Source organism: Culex pipiens, chromosome 2 (genome assembly GCF_016801865.2).
Source record: "Culex pipiens pallens isolate TS chromosome 2, TS_CPP_V2, whole genome shotgun sequence".
Taxonomy (NCBI): Eukaryota; Metazoa; Arthropoda; class Insecta; order Diptera; family Culicidae; genus Culex; species Culex pipiens.
Window position 1 is genome coordinate 222,540,734 of NC_068938.1, and position 16,849 is coordinate 222,557,582.

General features: G+C 35.9%; 4 protein-coding genes across 9 annotated transcripts in view; 2 read left to right on the forward strand and 2 right to left on the reverse strand.

Annotated features, from left to right (window-relative positions):
- Positions 1–1,593: 1,593 nt before the first annotated feature.
- The window catches only part of LOC120423885 (neuroglobin-like), a 109,202-nt gene continuing 93,946 nt past the window's right edge, over positions 1,594–16,849 (forward strand). For all 3 annotated transcript variants that reach the window (XM_039587857.2, XM_039587858.2, XM_039587859.2), the window contains exon 1: positions 1,594–1,762. The gene's annotated coding sequence lies outside the window, so the exon portion shown is untranslated. The remainder of the gene's footprint in view (positions 1,763–16,849) is intronic.
- LOC120423899 (MD-2-related lipid-recognition protein-like) lies at positions 1,720–3,753 on the forward strand. The gene is made up of 3 exons (XM_052707102.1): positions 1,720–1,762; positions 3,036–3,325; positions 3,388–3,753. Exons 1-3 carry the CDS (start codon positions 1,720–1,722, stop codon positions 3,484–3,486), a joined length of 432 nt encoding a protein of 143 aa, XP_052563062.1. The 3' UTR covers positions 3,487–3,753.
- On the reverse strand, positions 6,662–7,455 carry LOC120423887 (ecdysteroid-regulated 16 kDa protein-like). The gene is made up of 3 exons (XM_039587861.2): positions 7,281–7,455; positions 6,933–7,216; positions 6,662–6,856 (listed from the first exon to the last, which is right to left on the reverse strand). The coding sequence occupies exons 1-3, from the start codon at positions 7,366–7,368 to the stop codon at positions 6,758–6,760; spliced, it is 471 nt and encodes a 156-aa protein (XP_039443795.1). The 5' UTR covers positions 7,369–7,455; the 3' UTR covers positions 6,662–6,757.
- LOC120423884 (probable cyclin-dependent serine/threonine-protein kinase DDB_G0292550) overlaps positions 7,853–16,849 on the reverse strand; it is a 36,399-nt gene continuing 27,402 nt past the window's right edge. For 3 of the 4 annotated variants that reach the window (XM_039587855.2, XM_052707457.1, XM_039587856.2), the window contains exons 5-7: positions 15,651–16,041; positions 14,902–15,590; positions 7,855–8,316 (exon numbers count right to left, since the gene is read on the reverse strand). In XM_039587855.2, coding sequence (XP_039443789.1) covers positions 8,152–8,316; positions 14,902–15,590; positions 15,651–16,041 — 1,245 coding nt within the window. In that variant the 3' untranslated portion in view covers positions 7,855–8,151. Of the gene's footprint in view, positions 8,317–14,901; positions 15,591–15,650; positions 16,042–16,849 lie in introns of all 4 variants that reach the window. The other variant, XM_039587854.2, reaches the window with a different exon arrangement.

Consider the following 16,849-nt stretch of genomic DNA (forward strand, 5'->3'; position numbering starts at 1 on the left):
TTTTTGTTTTATTTTTATTCATTTATTTATTTTTTATTCATAAATTTTTTTTCTTTATTTATTTTTTTGTAAGCATGCGCATATTTTTATAAGGTTTCATATGAAAAAGTTATTTGAGATGTTTCAGAGAATTCAATATTCCCTTGAAATAATTTATTTAGTTTTAAAATTATTTTTATGAGTTTTTTCCATTCTTTTAAACAAAAGCAGGTCTTTAAAAATATTACAAAAGCTTAAATTCAACAAATAACATTCTTTCAAAACAAGCTCATTATAGGGGAAATAAACCCATTTTAAGCTTAATAAGCGGTCTTGTTTGAATGATGCTGGATAATCTGGAGTGTTCCTTGAAATTCAGTAAAACCAAGTACACCAACGAGTAGAGCAACTTTTTGTGAACATTTCTGTTTATTTTCACTTTTGTGAAAAGTTATGCTATTCCTTTTACGAGCATTTTAAAAAAATATTTCAAAAGCGCATTCTAATCAGTCGTGTGCATTGGGCCACGCCCATTTTTCTATTATCAGCTTAGTTCTTTTTTTCTTCCAACGCTCGTTTGGGTCTGCTTCGTGCTGCCAAAATTGTTGAAATTTTGAGCGAATACTCACGAAAAGTAACATTTATAGATAAAGTTTCCTGGCAACACCACAAGCGCTGCTGGTGGTGTTGGTGGTGGAATGGATGGTCAAAATTGAAACGTCAAAAGACTTAGCGCGTTTGATAATTATTTACATGTTTCGGGATTATTTTTCAAGTGAGTGACTAAGTAACGGTCAAAAGAACATGTTGCCGGTAGTTGGAAGCAATTTTATATCTTAAGCGCTTTGAAATCGTTAGCGCAAGTGAAAAGATATTGATGGCGACTTTCGTTAAGCAGTTAACCTCTGATCTTGCGTGTGGATGTGTGTACCACCAAAATGATGAGAAATGGTCTCGCAAAATAGAAATTATGATCAAAAGTGCATTAAATTTGATCTTTTTGGCCAGTAAGTGGCATAAATTTGCGTGCTTACTCGAGGCGGTGCTGTTGCTGGTAAGTTTACAGCCTAAATAGTATTTTTGGAGCTTTAATCGAGCATCAAACTCTCCATATGACGAAGATAGGTGTTTGATTAGAAAGGGTATATTTCCCCTACCTTAGTCAATTGGTACAAACGTTCTCGGAACTGCGTCGTAGTTCTGTTTTCCGCTCAATTTAGACAGTGGGAGAAGATACAAATGAGTTGGGGCACCTTCCTCCAGCACGTGAGCATAGAGTTGGCGCAACTTTTGTCAACAACTACAACTACAACGGCAACCCGAGATGCAAATGCCGCAGCAGAGATATGCAAATTATATGTGGAAAGTATATAAAACAAACCCCCCTCCTTTTGATAAGACATCTCTCCGCAAAAGTATGCCACCTTTTCCACCGCAATAACAACCCGAGTCACGAAAAGTTCCCGCTTATCGTATTGACTTCGGAGTCCGACTTGGACCAGAAGATCATTATCTCATTATTCTCATTTATCACTGGTGGGAGGAGGAGCAACCACCCATCGATTTGATCGTACTTGTGAACTATTTAGAAAAAATAAGATAATAAAACCAAGTTGCTCTCGCTTAGTGCAAAGTAGGCTACGACCACGACTAGAAGATGCTCATTTAGTGCTGCGACGTCGACTGGTGATAATTTGTATCGCGTTAGTGGATCTGGTTCGGATCGCAGTGTGCCATGCGATGACCGCGCTGGTGTCGTTGCAAGGTGGATACAACAAGCAAGGTAAGCCCGGCAGATGAAGTTGGACAGAAATGAACGTTAAAGTGGTGGCAAGAGGGAGGGAGCAGCGTTGATAGTCAGGTTGAAATTAATTGCGATCTAGATTAGTGTTCCAGTTTTTCTGCTCCTCTCGGTCTCGGAGCGTTTTTTTTCCCTTCTAACTTTAAAAAGGGGCCATGAAGCACACACACAGTTTAACTCGGTTCAGCGTGTGTAAAGTTGCGAGAGCTCAGCTGTTTCGTTGTTTTATCGAGAAAGGGAGTACAAAAAAGCTGCTTTAAAATGAATGTACGCACAACGCGAAAAGGGACTGCGAGGGAAGAATTGCGTAACTTTTCGGTTGGCTGAAAAGGTCAGTTGGGCAAAGAAGATAAATTAAAAGTCACCTTTTTGGTTAATAAATAAGGCTGGTACAAATATTTTTAAAAGTTTTTGTCACCCCCCCCCCCCCCCCCCTTCAAAATTGGCCCGAAAAATCAGGGGACAAAAAAAATATTTTTACAATAAACTTCAAAATTTCAATGAACATTCAAGTGCAACCAACTGAAATCAAATTAAAATACATTCTCCTGCGTTTAAAATCATTTTTAGCATGTTTGGGTTTATTAAAAAATCTTAATATTTTTTGAAAATTTTCGATGCAAAATCTTTTTTTTTCGATACAATTTTTGTTTTTGTCAGATCTTAGATTTTTTGAAACCTAATGATTGCAAAACAACTGAACTAGTGTAAAATGCATTTTAAAACACTTTTTTCATTTAAATGTGAAGACTATGGCTTGTTATTTAAATTTTTATATTTTTTTATTTTTTTGCCTCCCCCTTGACCTCGGCCAGGGCCGAGGGACAAAAACTTTTTTAAATATTTGCATCGGCCTAATCTACGGTATAATTTTATACAATCGTGATTTAAAAAAAAATTGTCAAAAACCATACAATTTGAAAAACTCAACTCTTTAAAACCATTAATGTTTCACTAACACTAGTACAATTTTGAGATTATTTGAACAAGTGATAAAAATTTGGCGTGTTACAAGATAAATACTTTATATGTGAGGTGTAAAATGGAATATTCGATCAGTTTAAGGTTGGCAAGTTGTGATAAAAGCCTTATAAAATTAATCAAAAATGTCATGTTTTATTCTTTTTTCGTTAATTTTTACCCTATTAACAATCTTGATTAATGGTGAAGTAGTCGATTTTGGATCTTGTTCAGAATCTAGTAAGTATCGTAATTAATTGACAAATTTAAATCAATAATTAACAAACATAACACTTTCAAGCAAAATGCACCATCCACGAGCTCCGTGTCAATCCGTGTCCGGAGGTGGCCAAACACAAACCATGCGTTTTGGTGAAGGGTCAAAACGCGACCATTTCGTTTGACTATACGGCTGGGTTTGACGCAAAAGTGGCCACCGCCAAGGCATGGTGGACGATGCCAAGTTTGGATTTGCCCTTCATCGGGATGGACAACGATGCGTGCAAATACACTGGATGTCCGATTGTGGCAGGAAGGAAGCAGACCTATTCGTACGAGTTGCCGATTATGAAGCTTTTTCCGAGTGTGAGAGAATATAATTTTTAATTCAACTAATGTATGAGGTTGATTTACGTTTTTCCTTGTAGAGAGCTTATGACGTCAAGTGGCAGCTTCTTAATGAAAAGGGGGAGCAGTGTTGTTTCATTATTCCAATTGTGATCAAGAATAAACGAGGAAGGATCTGATGATCATAGCAGTGTTAATATTGGAAGATTTAATAAATAAATTGAATCCTCATTTCGAGATAATCTTGTTTGCAATTTTGCTCTTGAATCATGTGATTTTTTTAAGTTCGAGACTATCAATTGATTTCAACAAAATTGAGTTCAGAATTATTGAAAATTGTATGACTTTATGTTGATTCTTAAGGAAACTAACATGAAAAATATACAGAATAGACCTCTTAGACAAATTGCCGTACTAAAAATTATATAATCTTTATTTTAGCGGCTTGCAAAATTGTAATGATACTTGTTTTGCCTTCCTCACCTCACTGAGGCAAGGCTATAAAATCACTCGAAAAATGAACTTCTTAAATACACCTCCTAGATATACCTTCACGTATACCTATCGCCTCAGAATCAAATTGTCTGTGCACGGAGAAAAAAGAGTTCTTAAAATCGTGAACAAGCGTTCATGAAAATGGGAACCTCGAACAAAGTGTGCAAATTCCATGGTACGATTTTGAAAAACGTACCATGAAATTTGAACACTTTGTTCGTGGTTCTCATTTTCATGAACGCTTGTTCACGATTTTGGGAACTCTTTTTTCTCCGTGTGGGGATGTGTGTAGACACGATTTTTTTCCACACGATTATCTCAGAACTGACTGAACCGATTTTGGCCGAATCCGCCTTATTCTGTTCGTCTTGGGGTCCCCTAAGACCCTATTAAATTTTATTTTGTTTAGTAAAGTATTTAAAAAGTTATGCCAAGAAAAAGATTTTTGTAGATACAAAAAAGGGTGATTTTTTGCATAACCTCAAAAGGCCGGGTCTTTTTGTTTACGTGCGAGAGTCGCGCCAGATGCGAAACGCCCGGTTGCCATATTGCTTCAAATGAGAGTCTGCATGTTTTCTGGAAAAGTCTGTATCAGGTATATATTTTTTTCATAAACTTATTTTCATTATTACTTTGTAAATGTGAGGAAGGCACCACCCACCTAATGGTGGATTAAGAAACGTTTTTTTTTTGCAAAGTTGCTTATTTTAAAACACAAGTAGCTGCAACATAAAAATTTCAATCACAAACATATTTATTTTGAGATTCTGTGGTTTAATGATTTTTTTTTCACATGCAATTTATTTTTTATAAACAAAAATCAATTTATCCATTGATTTCGTTAAAAAATACAATGTTTTTAAGATTCCGTTTAAAAAAATAAATAAATTTATTTTAAAAAACATTACTTAATCCACCCTTAGGTGGTTGGCGCCTTCCTCACATTTAAATGGTGCTATCCAAAATGCAAAAAATGCGTTAATATCACTTAAGTGCTTATCACTTTTGATAGGTTTGTCAGATCTTCAAAGTTTTGGACGCGTTAGAAAGGTATTTTGAATACCTATCCAACGATAGGTCGTATGAGAGGTCCAAACAGCATTTTCTTCTAAATATCTGAGATCCGGCCTCGAAAAAGTGCGTAAATATCACTTAAGTGCTTATAACTTTTGATAGGGTTGTCAGATCTTCAATGTTTTGGACGCATTGGAAAGCTCTTTTTAATACCTATCCAACGATAGATTGCACGAGAGATCCGGACAACGTTTTCATCAACATATCTGAGATCCGGCCTCCAAAAAGCATATAAATAACACTTAAGTGCTTATAACTTTTGATAGATTTGTCAGATCTTCAATGTCTTGGACGCGTTGGAAAGGTCTTTTAAATACCTTTCTGAAAATGTATAGCATGACGGGTTTTCTTACACAAACCACCCTTTTTACAATCTTCCGGACTTTTGTTAAATTCGTTTTTTTAGCATAACTTTTGAAGTACTTAACTAAATTGCATAATTTTTAATAGCGACTTATGGGACCCCAAGACGGATCGAATGACGCCAAAACGGACGAAATCGGTTCAGCCAATGTCGAGATAATCGAGTGACAATTTTTTGATCAACATCCCACCACACACACAGACATTTGCTCAAAACTTGATTCTGAGTCGATAGGTATACATGAAGGTGGGTTTAGGAGGTCTAATTGAGAAGTTCATTTTTCGAGTGATTTTATAGCCTTTCCTCAGTAATGTGAGGAAGGCAAAAACCGTCAAATAAACGAAAGCATCTGAAAGTGTGTACTTTCAGATGCTTCGTTTGTGTCAAAAAGCGCCATTTTGAAAACATAGCAAGGCGTCATCCATTAAGAATGTCACGCTCTAGGGGGGAGGGGGGGTCTGAGCAAGTGTGACATTGCATGTTATAAGTATAGGAAAAGCGTGACAAAGGGGGGGGGATAAATTTTGGCTGATTTTATCGTGACGTACTTTATGGATGAAGCCCAACTTGAAAATATGCTCAAAATTACTTAAAAATAGTTATAACTCATTTTCCGCAAAAAAGTTAGTAATTTGTTATAAACAGCTTTTCAGAACATAGAAGGCCTAACCTTTTGAGGTATCACAAAAAATGCTTTTTCTTGCAAAAATGGCGTTTTTCTCGTGTAGATCATCATCAGTTTCTCCTCTACAACTTTGCCGAAGACACCAAAGCCTTAAAACTTCATCGAACATAGTTAGATTTTGGTTGACACCCTGGAAGGTTGTCACACTTTAAGTCAATAACTTCTAAAGATAGCCTTTATGACAATTATTCGATAATTGAACAAGTGCAACTGAAAATATGCAAAAAATCTTAAATCCTCAGTTATTTTATTCTAAGAAAATTATAAAAGAATTTATGAAAATTTGTTGTGCTATATTCCTGGAGTAAAACTCAAATCGGCATTAGGCCATGGGAAATTTTCAAAGCCCAAAATTCTTTGAAATTTGATTATTTGAAATATATAAATAACAAAATCCTTCTGGGATGTGATTCTTAGTCAGTTTCTAGCCATGTTATTGATCTGAATTTGTTTTTGTTCCTTGGAGTATAAATTCATAATATGGTCAAAAAGACCGTGTAAAATAAAAAACTTCAACAAAGCCAAAGTCTCAACACCAACAAAAAAATCCTTAAAGTTATGTCACTTAAATGAAAATTTGTATTTCATTACTTTCAAAAGTTTCATCATGATATTTTCGGCTTCAAATGCTAAAAAGCACTTTTTTAATGATGATGACTTTATTTTTTTTTAAACAGGTATGACCGGCTGAATTATAATTTGTACCACGATTAGAAAAAAAAACACGTTTACAATATTGAGTGAAACATTTTTATTTCATATAACAAGCAACATCCGTTAGCAAAAATCAAAACTTTCTTCACTCTTCTTTCCCACATTCACCATCTTCTCCTTAGACCTTTCCACGCTTGGTCTTGATCACGATCGGAATGATAAAGCAGCACTGCTCGCCATCCTCGTTCAGCAACTGCCACTTGACGTCGTAGGCCCTCTGTTAATGAAAAAAGAGTAATGAAACCGTGTTATCAAATTTCAACTCTCAACTCTCAAAAGTTCAAAACACTCACAGTCGGGAACGTCTTCAGGATGGGCAGCTCGTACGAGTAGGATTGCTTCTGGCCGGCGGCGATCGGACATCCGGTGAACTTGCACGCCTTCTCGTCCATCCCGATGAAGGGCAGATCGGTGGCCGGAGTGGTCCACCAGGCCTTCGCTTTGGCCTCCTGGGACGCCCACTCGGGCGTGTAGTCGAACTCGATCGTGGCGTTCTTGCCCTTGATCACGGTGCACGGCTTCTGCTTGGCCGCTTCCGGGCACGGGCTGATGCGGACCTCGTGGACGGTGCATTTCACTGGGGGGAAGAAGAAGGGGGAACAGTCAATGACATGTCTGACATTTTGAGGATCAATACTCACTGGTTCCGGGGCAGGTGCCAAAGTCGACCACTTCCGCACCGACGGTGGCCACCAGCAGTCCAACCAACGCGATCACGAACCGTTGCATTTTTATTGGTGTTATTTTTCGGGAGAAAAAGAAAGATCTTTCTTCGCGCACGATCAACTTCACTCTGACGGTCAACTTTCAACGAACGGCTGAGCCTGCTTTGATTTGACTGTTCCTTATCGTCTCGTGGGCACACTATCAGCCAAGGCAGCTGCGCTGCCGGCCGGGCTACTTTGTTTTCCGAGATTCGTTCGAATGTTTACGGTTTTGAGCTGATTAAAAGTCTTCTATTTGAGCGTTTTAGTTGTACAAACTCATTGAGTTTTTTGACACCACACTGAAGGTGTGGAATTATTAGCACTTTTTTAAAGTTCAAGAAGCAGCAATTACCGAAATTTACAACCTGACCCTTACCATTTTGACCTCTTCAAAAATCATACGATGCAGACTTCCGTTTAACGATAACCGGCTCAAAGTAGGCCATGAGCAAAACCAGACTGTCGAAATTGTAATTTCTTTCTGAAATAATTAAACGCACACAAAAGTTTTACATAATAATGATTAAAAATTGTTTATTATAACAGTTTTTTTGCTTATTTTTTGTCTGAATTGAGTATTAGAGAGCCGGAAAAAGGAATGTATTTAAGTACTCAAAATAATAAAAAATATAATAAAAATTACATCTCAAGCAAACGATACTATTTAAACTTCAGCACTGGAATGTGTTTTAAGTACGCACAAAAAAGTAAGCATGATTCGTGTAAAGTCTCTGCGTGATTGTCGTCTGGATTTGATTCTTTGGCTCGGGGTTTGTCCGTTTGTTCGATGATGATGTGGCCTATCCTATACGATGCACAGGGTGGTGTCGCGGCACAGCGATATCTGGGCCTCCTGCAGGATTCGCAGCCGGGGCCCCAGCGGAATGCCCATCTTTTGCAGTCTCTCCTCTCCTAGGTACGGCAGCTCGATCATCCCGACGCGTTCGTTCTCGAAGATGGAGGCGTATTTCTGGAAATATTTTTTTTTAATTTTAGATGTTTTAAAATTTTACAAAATTTTCTTTTCACATGAATATACATAATTCTTAATTACTATTTTTTAGTCGATAAACTTTTAGGTGGTAAAGCAAAAAACAATCTGGAAAATTTATTGTTAATGAGCAATTCTCTACGAAATCGGTCTTTTTTCTTCAATTTTAATTTTTGTATTTTTTAATCCGACTGAAACTTTTTTGGTGCCTTCGGTATGCCCAAAGAAGCCATTTTGCATCATTAGTTTGTCCATATAATTTTCCATACAAATTTGGCAGCTGTCCATACAAAAATGATGTATGAAAATTCAAAAATCTGTATCTTTTGAAGGAATTTTTTGATCGATTTGGTGTCTTCGGCAAAGTTGTAGGTATGGATACGGACTACACTGGAAAAAAATAATACACGGTAAAAAGAATTTGGTGATTTTTTTATTTAACTTTTTATCACTAAAACTTGATTTACAAAAAAACACTATTTTTAATTTTTTTTATTTTTTGATATGTTTTAGAGGACATAAAATGCCAACTTTTCAGAAATTTCCAGGTTGTGCAAAAAATCATAGACCGAGTTATGAATTTTTTAATCAATACTGATTTTTTCAAAAAATCGAAATTTTGGTCGTAAAATTTTTCAACTTCATTTTTCGATGTAAAATCAAATTTGCAATCAAAAAGTACTTTAGTGAAATTTTGATAAAGTGCACCGTTTTCAAGTTATAGCCATATTTAAGTGACTTTTTTGAAAATAGTCGCAGTTTTTTATTTTTTAAAATTAGTGCACATGTTTGCCCAGTTTTGAAAAAAATATTTTTGAAAAGCTGAGAAAATTCTCTATATTTTGCTTATTCGGACTTTGTTGATACGACCTTTAGTTGCTGAGATATTGCAATGCAAAGGTTTAAAAACAGGAAAATTGATGTTTTCTAAGTTTCACCCAAACAACCCACCATTTTCTATCGTCAATATCTCAGCAACTAATGGTCCGATTTTCAATGTTAATATATGAAACAATTGTGAAATTTTCCGATCTTTTCGAAAAAAATATTTTCAAAATTTTCAAATCAAGACTAACATTTTAAAAGGGCGTAATATTGAATGTTTGGCCTTTTTGAAATGTTAGTCTTGATTTGAAAATTTTGAAAATATTTTTTTCGAAAAGATCGGAAAATTTCACAAATGTTTCATATATTAACATTGAAAATCGGACCATTAGTTGCTAAGATATTGACGATAGAAAATGGTGGGTTGTTTGGGTGAGACTTAGAAATCATCAATTTTCCTGTTTTTAAACCTTTGCATTGCAATATCTCAGCAACTAAAGGTCGTATCAACAAAGTCCGAATAAGCACAATATAGAGAATTTTCTCAGCTTTTCAAAAATATTTTTTTCAAAACTGGGCAAACATGTGCACTAATTTTAAAAAATGAAAAACTGCGACTATTTTCAAAAAAGTCACTCTAATATGGCTATAACTTGAAAACGGTGCACTTTATCAAAATTTCACTAAAGTACTTTTTGATTGCAAATTTAATTTTACATCGAAAAATGAAGTTGAAAAATTTTTACGACCAAAATTTTGATTTTTTGAAAAAATCAGTATTGATTAAAAAATTCATAACTCGGTCAATGATTTTTTGCACAACCTGGAAATTTCTGAAAAGTTGCAGGCCAAGGATTGATGCCTAAGAGCATGCAATGGCACTGACCTTGTTGCGTGCTCTTCGGTTGACGTCCACGTAAGGAATACCTGGAAGGAGCGCAACTAACTACATCCGTAGTTCTGTTAGATCATCCGAATTATCTTGATCAGAACAGTATAGCTCTGGTTCCTTGCGAGTGTCCTATTTTCTTACCTCCACGTTGGCTTGGTTTTCATGATGACCTAGCTGGTGGCCTGTGGAAACGGATCGTAAACCTTTGACCACCGCGGGTCAGAGTCGAGACGGCTAGAAGAAAAGGGCGCAACAATGTGGGAAAGGGAAGTAATTTGTGATTGTAGACGGTATTGTTTTGATTCGCAGTATGTTGAGTCAACTGCTGTGGATGTACCTGAAACATCGCACAAAGGGGTTTCTCTTCTCTTCATTCTCAGCTACCACCTATCTCCTATTTTTATTTTGCTCTACTGATTCTCACTTCTTTATTGATTCTTCTATTTAATATCCATCATTTGATTTTGATTTTACTTACTTTTGATTCTCTTGTCTCTCAAAGCTTTTCCACTCTTTTTTACCAATTGATACTGCTTTAACAAACTTTGTGTTTTTCCTTAAAAAATACTTTTCCTCAATGTACTATTAATATCAAGTCTATTTATCATTAGTCTTTTCTCTTTTGATTTTATTGCGAATTTATTTATTTAAATAATTCTTTATCTATCCTATAAGTTATCATTACTTTAATCTACGCTTGTTTTTTATCTCTATTTATTAACTATTGTCTAATTTTATATCTACTACATACAGCTTCTCATTTTTATTCTTTAAAATAAAATCAACATTCTCTTACTATTGATTCTTGATTTTTTTATAAAATATATTCTCTTTAACTGTCTATTGTTTACAATCTTCACCCTTTTTTCAAACAAGTGAGGTTTGAGCCCTTACTCAATTTATGGAATGGTTAATGGATTAACACAAATATTACTATTGTACTTTTGAAAAACTTTTCTAAAATGCTTAGGACCAAAATATTGTAACAAAACACCGCGACAAAAGAAATAGCAACAGATAAACACGACTCAACAATAGGGGAGATTTCAGGAGAAAACAATACACAGTAAATAACAATTAGTTTTTGAATTCAAACTAAAAATAAAACAGTACTTGCTTTAATGAAAATTGATAGGCACACTATAAATGGTTAGGCGCTTATACTTACATCAAACCCTACGTAATGTACCACCCCCGGCCGAGTTAAAATGCGTAACCGGAAAAGAAGGTGTGCATGCCTGGCACGAACACTCAAAGCGTGTTCTAGCGTGCTGCTCGTACTGACTCAGAGCAAGGGTGAGATGTAGGTGTAAGGGCAGTGCGTGTTCGTCGGGAACCTGGTGCATAAGATCGGTCAAGGCCCGTTCTTACACTGAAAATTGCGAATTGCGAATTGCGAACCTGGAAATTTCTGAAAAGTTGGCATTTTATGTCCTCTAAAACATATCAAAAAATAAAAAAAAATAAAAATAGTGTTTTTTTGTAAATCAAGTTTTAGTGACAAAAAGTTAAATAAAAAAATCACCAAATTTTTTTTACCGTGTATTATTTTTTTCTAGTGTAGTCCGTATCCATACCTACAACTTTGCCGAAGACACCAAATCGATCAAAAAATTCCTTCAAAAGATACAGATTTTTGAATTTTCATACATCATTTTTGTATGGACAGCTGCCAAATTTGTATGGAAAATTATATGGACAAACTAATGATGCAAAATGGCTTCTTTGGGCATACCGAAGGCACCAAAAAAGTTTCAGTCGGATAAAAAAATACAAAAAAAATCGAATGACCGAAATCCTAGAGAACTGCTCTAATATAAGAAGGCATTATTTATAATCCAACAAAAAATACTTAGGATGAATTCCAGAATAAATTTGCAGCAGTTAAATCATGTTTTCAAATAAAAAATAGTGGAAGTTCAGAAAGAGCAAGCCTTCATTAATTTCCGATTTTTATGGTTGATAAAAGAAATCTCGGTGAAATTTTTTAATCTCTTGAAATAATTAATATTTAAAAAATCAAATTTAATTTAACATTTCAAAAAAGCGTTTAACAATGTAAGGATTTATTTACAAATTTTGAAAATATTTCAACTTTAAAACGGTATATTTAATCGAAAAAGGTAACTACTTTAAAACTGATTCCAGAAACGAAACTGTTTAGAGAGTTTAGAGTTATGCCTCGGTTTAGCATCGCATATCTAAGGGGTATTCATAATCGGGGAATGCTTAACTAAAGTACAGAGCTTATGGGATTATCATTTGTATATTTTTTTCAAAATACTCAAAATTTAAAAAAAATATCCAAAATACTTTTTTTTAAATACTCAAAATTTTCTCAAAACCACGCATTTTGGAAAAAGTTGTAAAAACAATAGTTTCCACAAAACTACATTTTGTCGAAAAACGGCATGTATTTTGGAAAATGTTAATTTTGGTTTTTTGAAATTTGGGTATTCAATGATTTTTTCGGAATGTTTTATTTTTATTGATTAGTATGAAACATTCCCAATCATTTAATACCCATATTGTCAAAACTAAAAAAATAGTCCTTTTTGAAAAATACGTAGTTTTGTAAAAAATTATTAAAAAAAATATTTCTTTCGAGCAAAAACCACGCTTTCAGTTTTGAAAACGCTGTATCCATAATTAAAAGCAAGTTTGTAGAGCACATTCCAGCACAACCCAGAGCAACCGAATAAGAATCTACTCTTAATATATAAAAAAACGCGGATTCTTGAAATATCAATTTAAAAAAATGCATTTTCTATAATAATTCCCATACAAAATTTAATCGCTTTGCAAAGAGTAGGATTTAACCAATCGCTCCAAAATTTTAGGGAACTGTTTAGTACTCCAAATGGTACAAAAAAATGGAATTAAATTGGAACAACTTTTTTTATTTCCATACAACCATATTACAACTTAATACTTATATCGTTAAAAAGACTCAAATTTTTTAAAAGTACGTTGTTTTGTGAAAATTTTGAGTATTTAAAAAAATACTATAATAAAAATTTATGACAAATTCCCAATCCATATTGGAATAAAACAAAAAAATAGTATTTTTTCGAAAATACGTAGTTTTGTGAATTTTAAGTCTTTCCAAAAATCGAAATGTATGAACAAAATGATGATACAGGAAATGCATGAAATATAACTTTACAAAGAAAAGTCGCTCTGCGAATACGTAGAAAACCCTTGTTCAAATGAGTTGGTTTAATATTTGGGTAATTCTCTACCAACTCACACGAAATCGGGAAAAGTTGCCCCGACCCCTCTTCGATTTGCGTGAAACTTTGTCCTAAGGGGTAACTTTTGCCCCTGATCACGAATCCGAGGTCCGTTTTTTGATATCTCGTGACGGAGGGGCGGTACGACCCCTTCCATTTTTGAACATGCGAAAAAAGAGGTGTTTTTCAAAAATTTGTAGCCTGAAACGGTGATGAGATAGAAATTTGGTGTCAAAGGGACTTTTAAGTAAAATTAGACGTCCGATTTGATGGCGTACTCAGAATTCCGAAAAAACGTATTTTTCATTGAAAAAAACACTAAAAAAGTTTTAAAAATTCTCCCATTTTCCGTTACTCGACTGTAAAAATTTTTGGAACATGTCATTTTAAGGGAAATTTAATGTACTTTTCGAATCTACATTGACCCAGAAGGGTCATTTTTTCATTTAGAACAAAATTTTTCATTTTAAAATTTCGTGTTTTTTCTAACATTGCAGGGTTATTTTTTAGAGTGTAACAATGTTCAACAAAGTTGTAGAGCAGGCAATTACAAAAAAGTTTTTGAAAAAGTTACTTTTTGCGTTTCTCTTTGTTTTGTCATCCGTGTCTGTCGCGGGTGACCATGAACGGCCATGATCGATGACGACCAACTTTTTCAAAACTTTTTTTCGTAAAATCGCGATAACTCGTGATGTTTATAAGCAAATCCCTTATGTCTATATATCAAATTTTTTGTAATTGTCTGCTCTACAACTTTGTAGAACATTGTTACACTCTAAAAATAACCCTGCAAAGTTAGAAAAAACACGAAATTTTAAAATGAAAAATTTTGTTCTTAATGAAAAAATAACCCTTCTGGGTCAATGAAGATTCGAAAAGTACATTAAATTTCCCATAAAATGACATGTTCCAAAATTTTTTACAGTCGAGTAACGACAAATGGGAGAATTTTTAAAACTTTTTTAGTGTTTTTTTCGATGAAAAATACGTTTTTTCGGAATTCTGAGTACGCCATCAAATCGGGCGTCTAATTTTACATTAAAGTCCCTTTGACACCAAATTTCTATCTCATCACCGTTTCAGGCTGCAAATTATTGAAAAACACCTCTTTTTTGCATGTTCAAAAATGGAAGGGGTCGTACCGCCCCTTCGTCACGAGATATCAAAAAACGGACCTCGGATTCGTGATCAGGGACAAAAGTTACCCCTTAGGACAAAGTTTCACGCAAATCGAAGAGGGGTCGGGGCAACTGCTGTGTGAGTTGGCGGAGAATTACCCATTTGCCATTTAACTGTGTATTTTGCGTTTTTTTATGTTCAATAAAACCGGTCATCTCGTTGTTGATTTTTATGTTTAAAGGGAAAAAATACGAAAAGAAACATTGTTAAAATCTCTACAACTATAAAAAAACATAGGTCTAAATAAATTTTTAAGTTTAAGACAAAATATTTTAAGCCCAAAATGAAAAAAAATCTTTAAAAAGTTATGTGAAACACTAAAATATTATTGTCAAATATTTTAGAATCAAAGTTGCAGATTCCTCTTTAAAAAAAATGCAAGCAGTCTTGAAAAAAAAAAAAATATCAGAAAGGTATTAAAAATTCTCCACTCACCTCATAACCCAGCTTCTTCAAAAACAGTTTCATCAACGGTGGATCCTCCCCAAAGAACTTGGTCAACTTCTTGACCCTCCTGGGATTCGTCAAATTCATGGGCTCCTTCGATCCGCTCGTGTTCGCCGCACCCCCCGTCGTTGCCCCACTCGCGTTCAACGGAATGTGGTGCATCGACTGTGACCGCAGCAGGGCCATATCGTTCCGGATCTCCTCCAGCTCCTGCGAAACGACGTGCTGCGAGCGCATCTCCGACGACAAATGGGCCACACTCCGGGCCAGCGTGACCACGTGCGACTCGAGCCGTTGAAAGCGCTTGTTGATCCCGCGAATGTCCCGCACCTTGCGCCGCTCGTCCGGCCGTCGACGGTCCCGGATTGGTCGCCCACTGACCGAACTGGAAGGCAGCGAGGACAGTGATCCGTGACGACGCCGACGATTGGCCATGCCACTCCGCTGGTGGTGACCCTGATCGCCGCCGGTGGCCATCCGATTGCCGAGCATTTTGAGCACCTCGCTGTACATCGACTCGAGACCCTCGAGCTGGTTCCGGATCTGCTGCAGGCCGCCGTCCGTTTCCGACTCGCTCACCGATTGACCCGCGTCCCAGGGACCTCCCAGCAGGGATTCCAGGTCGAGCGAGCGAGTCGTGTTCGTTACCGAGGCGCCGTCCGTGTCGAGGCCAAATACTGAAATGGACGAATTTGGTTAGTCAATGGAGAAATCCAAGAAATCTAGGTTAATCTTACGATGCTTCTTGAGCAGGTTCTGCTCGTGCTTCTTACTGCTCGAAGACAGCTTCAGGTTGTGCATGTAGTTCTGGATCGTGTTGTTCGACGGATGACCCTTGGACGGACCAATCGGCTGTGGGTTCTTACTCGCCCTATTATACGTGTCCGTTCCATACTCCTGGATTTTGGACTGGTTTCTCAGCTGACCCGATTTGATGTTGTGACCGTTGTGGCCGTTTCCATTGCCGGCGGGTGTTGTGTGATACGAGATTCCGCCGTCCGGTGAGAGCGGTGGCAACGGAGGAGACATGGACGAGGCACTCTCCGACATGGTACTCTCCGGACGGATCATCATGCCCTTCATGCCGGGCTCGAGGATGTTGCGCAGTTCGGCGTCTACAACGTCGATCTGTGGAAGGTGATTTTTTTTAAATTCATAGTGTTTGAGATGCGTTTCAATATATAATGTATATTTCCAACAGGTGATGCTAAAAATTCCAAGAAAATCAATTATTAAACATAATTATTCGCTTTAAGCTTCATTTAAAAAAAATCTAGTGATTTTTCGAACGATGTGTCGACTACTATAAATTTAAACGATTTTTATCATAGTTTTTGAAGTAAAACATTGACTCTTGAAATCCACAAATTCGGAACACTTTTTTCTTACATTTGAAAAAATAATGATTTTAAGCGCTGAAACCAGCGATGGAAAAATATTCTTCGTAAGAAAATCTTTTAACGCTTATCAAGAAAAAACTAAAGCGAACAAGGCTCTCCTCTGTCACGCACGAAAGATTGGTAAAATGAAAATATAAAAGTCATCTTCTGAACTATTCGGCGGAACATCGATTTCACCACAACACTTGCAGGTCTAACGTCACATGTTGAAAAAGTTTGGTACTTTTCGTAGAAAAACAATGTTTGTAAACAAAATAATCCAATGCTTGCGCTAACAATGAGATTCCCAAAAAATCTTCTACTGATTGATTTTCTTCGAAAAGTTCGGGTACGATTTTTTGCTTGTTTCGCCTCTTCTCTCTTTTGTGGGTGATGAAAGTTCGCAAGAAAAAAAGTTTTTTTTTTCTGTAATTCTTTCTCAGGCTGCTCCCATTGAAACATGCTTTGTTAAGCTTTTATGAATTGAACGATATATTATTTTTTTACGAAAATATTAGTTAAATTCATGTACCCCTCAGTTGTGGGGTGTGTAATAA

What these genes read in the sequence shown, in the direction of transcription:
- LOC120423899 (XM_052707102.1), top strand. Translation starts at nt 1,720, where the DNA reads ATGACCGCGCTGGTGTCGTTGCAAGGTGGATACAACAAGCAAG. An exon ending in AGGTGGATACAACAAGCAAG is followed by an intron (nt 1,763 to 3,035) that starts GTAAGCCCGGCA and finishes AAACATAACACT; the next exon opens with TTCAAGCAAAATGCACCATC. An exon ending in TTATGAAGCTTTTTCCGAGT is followed by an intron (nt 3,326 to 3,387) that starts GTGAGAGAATAT and finishes TTTTCCTTGTAG; the next exon opens with AGAGCTTATGACGTCAAGTG.
- LOC120423887 (XM_039587861.2), bottom strand. Translation starts at nt 7,368, where the DNA reads ATGCAACGGTTCGTGATCGCGTTGGTTGGACTGCTGGTGGCCACCGTC. An exon ending in TGGCACCTGCCCCGGAACCA is followed by an intron (nt 7,217 to 7,280) that starts GTGAGTATTGAT and finishes TCTTCCCCCCAG; the next exon opens with TGAAATGCACCGTCCACGAG. An exon ending in TCCTGAAGACGTTCCCGACT is followed by an intron (nt 6,857 to 6,932) that starts GTGAGTGTTTTG and finishes TTTCATTAACAG; the next exon opens with AGGGCCTACGACGTCAAGTG.